This window comes from Brassica oleracea, chromosome C4 (genome assembly GCF_000695525.1).
Source record: "Brassica oleracea var. oleracea cultivar TO1000 chromosome C4, BOL, whole genome shotgun sequence".
NCBI classification, from domain to species: domain Eukaryota; kingdom Viridiplantae; phylum Streptophyta; class Magnoliopsida; order Brassicales; family Brassicaceae; genus Brassica; species Brassica oleracea.
The window spans coordinates 31620654-31628757 of NC_027751.1; the positions used below are offsets into that span (position 1 = coordinate 31620654).

General features: G+C 41.2%; 1 protein-coding gene across 1 annotated transcript; it reads right to left on the reverse strand.

Moving 5' to 3' along the window:
- LOC106341983 (soluble inorganic pyrophosphatase 4-like) lies at window positions 1–7851 on the reverse strand. The gene is made up of 9 exons (XM_013780750.1): window positions 7632–7851; window positions 7046–7186; window positions 6911–6939; window positions 6609–6674; window positions 6416–6523; window positions 5966–6031; window positions 5758–5878; window positions 447–528; window positions 1–357 (listed from the first exon to the last, which is right to left on the reverse strand). The coding sequence occupies exons 2-9, from the start codon at window positions 7182–7184 to the stop codon at window positions 315–317; spliced, it is 654 nt and encodes a 217-aa protein (XP_013636204.1). The 5' UTR covers window positions 7185–7186; window positions 7632–7851; the 3' UTR covers window positions 1–314.
- Window positions 7852–8104: the final 253 nt, after the last annotated feature.

Below are 8104 nucleotides of genomic sequence, written 5' to 3' on the forward strand. Positions count from 1 at the left end.
AACAATAATCTACCATGGATTTAAGAAACGAAACACTTTCAACAATTTATCAATATGGGAAAAATTACTCAAGAATAAAAATGAAGAACAAACAAAATGGGTACAATACCAACTTTCTTAGTTTCTTTGACAATTTTTTCGGCATCATCTACCGGATTCAACAAAAGGACATACACAAATACATTCTTTTGAGAACCCTTAACATATATATATGTAAGTATTTATACTTTTGTATACACTTCACATCTGTCAAGAAAACAAATGTGAAAATGCACTTGTAATCTTTCTTTATTGCTTGGAGGTGGTGAAAGAGATCACCGTCTCAAGGTCTCCATGACGTAATCCGCATAGAGATCCCTACAATGTCACAAAAGATTACATTAACTGTAAGTCCATACTATATAGTATGAATTATTATATATCAGTCAGTCTCATAAAAGGCTTACATGGAATGCTGAACTGCTTCATAGGCTGCGGTAGCAGGAAGGAAGTCATTAACAGCTACTTCCTTGTTCTCGTTTTTCTTATCTGTCAGAAGAAGAATCCAAGGATATAAGTCTTTCATCTTATACGCAGGCGTCTGATAAGAACTTGTATGTATTATGAGTAAGAACCTCCCAACCACCCTCTCTTAGTCTCTACACGCAGAGTCTAAGCCTATTCTTGAATCCCACAATCTGAGATCTCAAGCCACAACTGATTCTAGCTGAATGACCAACAGAAACAACTAACGAGCCCCTTATATACTGAGACTCGTTTAAATCTGTTAACTAACCAACTAACTTGCCAGCTCAGCACTCCCGTGAGTCATTCCCTCGTTGATACGCCTCTGCCTCTTCGAGATATAAACTCTTGTTGGCATATCAGTTGTTTCATCAGCAATGCGGGGAAGTTGGTGTCATAGATCGTAATCTTAGAGGAGTGAATTCGCTTCCTCTTCCTGTCAAGTGCGATGTAATGCATGAGGGCATCCATCACCTGTGAAAGATAAAAAATGAAGGGGTTAACTTTCTCATTGTTGCTCAATCAGTAGCTCATCGTCCCTCGATAACGTCTCAGGTAATGGGGTGATTACCCGACCCTGTCCAATGACTGGTTTCAACTGTGAAACGTGAAACACCGGATGCACTTTCGATCCTTCCGGCAATCTTAGACGATACGCAACTTTACCTATCCGCTCCAACACCTCATAAGGTCCATAGAACCGTGCTGACAGCTTGTGACACAATCGTCTGCTCACTGATTGTTGTCGATAAGGTCGCAGTTTCAAATAAACCTTCATACTCACATCAAACTCCAATTCACGCCTTCGCTTATCTGCGTTATTCTTCATAACATCCTGCGCTCTTAACAGATGTTGTTTAACATCCTGCAGCATCATATCTCTGTCACGTAACATTGCTTCTAGCTCGAAATTCTTCGTAGATCCTTCCTCAAACCGTAACAATGCCGGTGGATCACGACCATATACCATCTTAAATGGAGTGCACTGCGTCGCCGTATGATAAGAAGTATTATACCATAGTTCAGCCCACACCAAATACTTGGACCACGTCTTTGGATGCACAGAAGCAAAACAACGCAGGTAAGTCTCTAGACAGCGATTCAGCACCTCGGTTTGACCGTCCGACTGAGGATGAAAAGCTGTACTGAAACGTAGAGTAGTACCCGCAGCTCTGAAACAATCTTTCCAAAAGGAACTAAGGAAGATCTTATCTCTATCAGAAATAATCGACCTTGGAAACCCATGCAGTTTTACCACCCCGTCAACAAACTTTTGAGCAACATCAGCCGCAGTGAACGGATGTTTAAACGAAATGAAATGGCTGTACTTACTCAATCGATCAACCACCACAAAGATCACATTCATTCCTCGAGATACTGGTAAACCCTCTATGAAATCCATAGAGATGTCTTCCCATATCTGGTTTGGGATATCAATAGGTTGCAACAATCCCGCAGGTGACAGAGTCGAATACTTGTGTGTCTGACAAATTTCACATGCAGCTACGTAATCCTGAACGTGCTTCCTCATCTTAGGCCAATAGAATGTTGCCTTAATCCTCTGCAACGTTTTTAAAACTCCTGAATGGCCCCCTAGCAGACTGTCGTGGCATTCACGTAAGATCATCGGGATATGCTTCGAATTTCCCGGTAAAAACAGACGCCCTTTATAGAATAATCTTCCTTGCACCAACGTAAACCCCACTTTAGGTGCTTGACCACTGCTTACTTTCGCAATGATCTGTTGAATGTTCACATCGTGATCAACCTCTGCATATATATCTTGAACTTGTAAAGACGAAGGTACCGTCAGTGACAAACAACGAGGTAATACTTCTGCGGCAGTGTAGTGAACAATGCGAGATAACCCATCCGCCACCCGATTCTCTGATCCCACTTTATACTCAATATCGAAGTCGTAACCCAATATACGCGTCAACCATCTCTGGTAGTCCAAGGTTACTTCTCGCTGCTCCAGTAAGTACTTGAGGCTCTGCTGATCTGTTCTTACTATAAACCGTCGCCCCAACAAATAATGCCTCCATTTCTGAATCGACAACACAATAGCCATTAACTCTCGCTCATATATTGGTTTCTGCATTTCTTTTTCTGTTAAAGCGTGGCTGAAATAGGCAATAGGATGCTTCTCTTGCATCAACACTGCGCCCAACCCATAACCAGACGCATCTGACTCAATTATGAACACCTTACAGAAGTCAGGAAGTGCTAAAACTGGAGTGGATGTCATCGCCTTCTTCAGCTTTTCAAACGCTAACAGTGTGTCTTGTAACCACTCAAACTTGTCCTTTTTTAGCAACTCAGTCAGTGGTCTGGCCAACATCCCATAGCTTTGTACAAACTTGCGATAGTACCCTGTTAAGCCCAAGAATCCCCTAACATCCTTCACTGTCCGTGGAATTGGCCATTTCACCACTGATTTTATCTTCTCTGGATCTGTTGATACTCCCTTCGCAGATATGCAATGCCCCAAATACTCAATCTGTTCTTGACCGAAAGCACACTTCTTTCTGTTAGCAAACAACCTGTGCTTTTCAAATACCTTCAACACTTCCCTAAGATGCGCCACATGCTCCTCCAATGACGAACTATACACCAGTATATCATCAAAGAACACCAACACAAACTTCCTTAAGTATGGTTGAAATAACTCGTTCATGAGAGACTGAAATGTAGCAGGAGCATTCATTAATCCAAATGGCATGACAGTGAATTCGTAGTGTCCCTCATGTGTTCTAAACGCAGTCTTCTCAATATCTTCTTCCTTCATCCTTATTTGATGATAACCTGATCTCAAATCCAGTTTTGAGAAGCACTTCGCACCATGAAGTTCATCCAATAGTTGATCTATCATGGGAATTGGATACTTATCTGAGATGGTAGCTTGATTCAACATTCTATAATCCACACAAAATCTCCAGCTGTTGTCCTTCTTCTTTACTAATAAAACAGGACTCGAGTATGGGCTGTGGCTTCGCCGAATTGTTCCTGAAGCTAGCATTTCTGTAACACTCTTCTCCATTACCTCCTTATGTACTTGGGGATATCGATACGGTCTTACTGAAATAGGACCACAACCTGGCTGCAAGATAATGCCGTGTTCCCTGCCACGTACTGGAGGAAGCTCTGTTGGTTCCCTAAAGACATGCTCAAACTCATTCAACAATTCTCTGAGTTGTGCTGGTACCTCAGACACAGGTTGTATCGTCTTCATTGTTTTCTCAATTGTTGGTAACGACTGATCCCCAATCAAAGTCACCTGTTGCCCTTGATAGTTAAACGTATACTCATGTTTCTCCCAATCTACTTGACATTTCCCCAGGGTTCGTAGCCAATACATTCCCAAAATGACATCAATATTACCCAACTCCAATACAATGAAGTCCGTAGTGAAAGACCAACCTTGGAGAGTTATTTGCACATTTCTACAAACTCCCACTCCACTCACGGAAACTCCTGTTCCCAACAACACTTCCAATCCTTTGCCCTCCTCTGTAATCAACTTCAGTTGAGCTGCTACCTTCGGCGAAATGAAGTTATGTGTAGCTCCACTATCCAACATTACCAGCATTACACGTTTCTTGATACTCCCTATCAACTTTGTTGTTGTTGGTGAATCTTTACCCAAAAAAGATTTCAAAGAAAGAGTTTTTAACTGAGGTTCCCAAATGATTTCCTCCGTCTCCCCATCCTTATCTTCCTGATCAATCAACTCCATCTCCATACCCTTCCATGTTGTCAAAACTCGTAAGGAAGCATTTGGACATACCCCATTCACCAAATGTTGTCTACTCCACTTTGCATCACATTTGAAACAGAGCCCCAATCGCCTTTTTTCAGCAATCTGCTCTTCTGAAAGACGTACTGCCGGCTTCACATTATTCTGCTGTGTTGGAGTTGTAGTTGTAGTAGATGGCATCGCTTGCTTCTGTTTCCAACTACTAGTAGGGACATAACTTGAATACGACTTCGAGGTCGTATTCACTGCTCCACCTCCCTTTACTTTCCTCAGTTTCACCTCCTTCTGTATAACACTAAACAACGAGCTATCTTCCATCTGATACGCTGTTGCAATCATATCAGGAAGGTCTACTGGTTTACACATTGTAACTACTTCTCTCATCTCTTCCGTAAGACCATTCATAAAGATCCCTTCCCGTTGTGTATCAGAGACCCCTGAAGCTTGTGTAGACAAATCCTCAAATTGATGAATATACTCTGAAACTGATCCAGTTTGTCGAACCGCGAAGAAAGGTTGACTAGGATCTCGCAGCTTCACTCGACTAAATCGAGCAATCAATCTTTGTTTGAATTCAATCCAAGTCTCAAAAGGTCGTCTCAAGATCTCGCTGTTAAACCAGCTCAGAACATCACCTTTCAAACTGACTGATACCAATCTCATCTTCGTCATCTCATCGTATTCACCCATGCGAAAGAATCTTTCTGCTACAGCGATCCAGCCATACGCATCCTCTCCATCGAAAATCGGAAGCTCAACGCGTTTCATCATCTCTCGATAGTCACTTAACGCGTTCGGAACCCTAACTTCTTCAATCCTAATACTACGGTCAGGTTCCGAGGTCGACGTATGTACCTGATTTGCGCTGGTCACCGGAATCTGATTTGGATCTGCAATCGTCGGAGCTACCGAGTTCTTCGTCAACAGATTGAATAACTCGGTGAACTTATCTTCCAATCCCGTCATCGATGCTCGTAACTGCATCGTTGATTCTTGTTGCTCGGCGTAGTTCGTCGCCACCGTCTGTGATAACGATTCTAACGTCGTCGCTCTCGTCATCTCTGGTTTCGCGATTAGTTCGATCCAGAACGCTCCTCACGCACCAATTTGATAAGAACTTATATGTATTATGAGTAAGAACCTCCCAACCACCCTCTCTTAGTCTCTACACCCAGAGTCTAAGCCTATTCTTGAATCCCACAATCTGAGATCTCAAGCCACAACTGATTCTAGCTGAATGACCAACAGAAACAACTAACGAGCCCCTTATATACTGAGACTCGTTTAAATCTGTTAACTAACCAACTAACTTGCCAGCTCAGCACTCCCGTGAGTCATTCCCTCGTTGATACGCCTCTGCCTCTTCGAGATATAAACTCTTGTTGGCATATCAGCGTCATGGGCAATACGGCTTACGGTTTAGTTTTGATTCACCCCTAATCTCATGTCATTCCTAGACAAATAAAGTTGAACGAAGATGAAGAAAGAGCACTCACAGTCTTCAAAGAAACGACGAATCTCAGCCAGACGATGAGGTGGAAGCTCCTTGATGTCATTGTAATGACGATACTCAGGATCGTCAGCGCAGACAGCAATGATCTTGTCGTCTTTCTCACCCTATTAAAAACCATAAAAGCATCTACTTTCAGTATCTTTTCGTTCTATAAGAATATAGATGAGTCAAGGATGTTAAATTTTATAAACCTGATCGATCATTGGCATAAGACCGATAGCCTTGGCCCGAAGAAAGCATCCTGGGATCACCGGCTCCTGCAGAATAAATACAATATATGATTCACATGGCATGTGTTTTGTATTGGTCAAACAAAACAGACTGAGAAGAAGCTGGTTGAGATGCTTTAGCGAATAGCAACTGTAAAGCTGCTTTTCTAATTCAATTTCAGCGGACCTAAGAGAACTGATTAGTGAGACACCTTTATAAGCCTAGCTTTCACTAAATGATCTCTAACAGACTCAACAACATCTCTAATCTGCTACATTAAGTCCTAGGCTAGATGGAGTAGGGCCTCTATCTAAAATTGAAGCTGGCCAACTTCTTAAAAGCTTATCAGATACACAAATGAAACAATAAACATTATGTGATGAACTGTCTACTTCTCAACATTTCATTGCAACATCAAAAAGAAAGATTACCTGCATGATGACAAGAACATCAATAGGGTCATTGTCCTCACAAAGGGTACGCGGAATGAACCCATAGTTATGTGGGTACACAACAGATGAGTAAAGAATACGGTCCACCTGAAAAATAATAATGTAACCTCGGTGACGTCTTTAAACAGTGAAAGGGACAGCAAAGAAAGCTCTATTGCAATGAAGTTTATACCTTGATGAGACCCGTAGTTTTGTCGAGTTCATACTTCACCTTGCTCCCCTTCCCTATCTCAACCACCTGCAATAGTGCAATTCCCAAATAAATATCTCAACGACTAAACTCATAAACGGGTTTCCTAATCAGGCAATAGACATCATATAATATTATGTTACAGATACGTTATTTCTGTAGAAGCAGTAAAACAAGCGCAAAATCTCCAAATAACCACAATGCCATTCTTTTGTGACAATCTAACCATCAATCTTTAAAGCTTTTGTTGCCTAAATATCAAGAATTGTACCAAAATAACTTACACAGTTGAAGATCACTGGAGCTTCAGGTCCTATAAAACAAACCAAAATGCATAGAGTTAATATTAGAAGCCAAAAGTATTCATTTTTAAACCTGAAAATAAAAATAAAAAGGAAACGGTTACGTTATAGCGTTACCTATCTCAAGATCATGCCATGGGTGTGCAGCAACTGATCTATGGGTCAAGGACGAAAGTATCCTCTCATTAAGAGGAGGAACTGAAGCCTGTTTCTCAGCATAGTTCTTGGTGGTAACAATCTCAATCGGTGGAGCCATATCTGCAAAAGCATATGACCAACACAAACTCTGGTGATCAGTCTTTACAAATGTAATATACTAAAGATCCAATCTTTACATATGTTGATGAGTTATATACCAAAGATCTACCACGTCTCGAAAATTGAATACAAAACGCAATGCTTGACACAAGATACAAAATCATCTTTTTATAAAGAAAAGTTACAGAAACGCCCAAGAAACGCATAGGTTTCGTTTTGTTTTTGCAGCAGTTCATGGATCTTTAAATGTATCTACCGACAAAACCGTTCTCAAGATTTTTTTTATTTTTTTTTGAAACACAATCAGCGGAAGTTCGAAACCCAACTCAGATGACAGATCTACAGGTCACAAGTCACTCATCTCATGGCTTAAGACACTCAAATCCTAGAAACCTAATGAGGATGAAGAAACAAATCCGATTAAAAGACATTTCGAAGTCCGTACATGAGCGTAACGACGAATCGAAAAGAGTGTTGCAAGAAATGAAAACACAGGCACAGATCTCGAGAAGAACAAACTCAAGAAGCAACGATGCAGAGAGAGAGAGAAAGAGAGTAGAGGAAAGCTAAAGGAGAATGTTGCTGTAAACTATATGCGTTCCCGCTCTCTCTCTCGCTCTGCTTCTCTGCTATTTGAAGGCTCCAGTTTTTTAATAAAAGGAATATAATAAACCCGTGGAAAGTTAATAAAGAGCTATATTAAATTTAGAAATGTATCTCTTTTAACTTTGAAAACTAAAATCGAATATGTCCCGACGCGAAAGTGGACACGTGTTAATATGTTATTGTATGCCTAGAGAGAGACATAGACGGAATTCCTAACGGCGTGGGGTCTCGAGGTAAGGTTTGATACACGTTAAACGTGAGAGTCTCCACTCTCCAAATTCTGATTGCGAGGAGTCCACGTTAAGTCTCCGT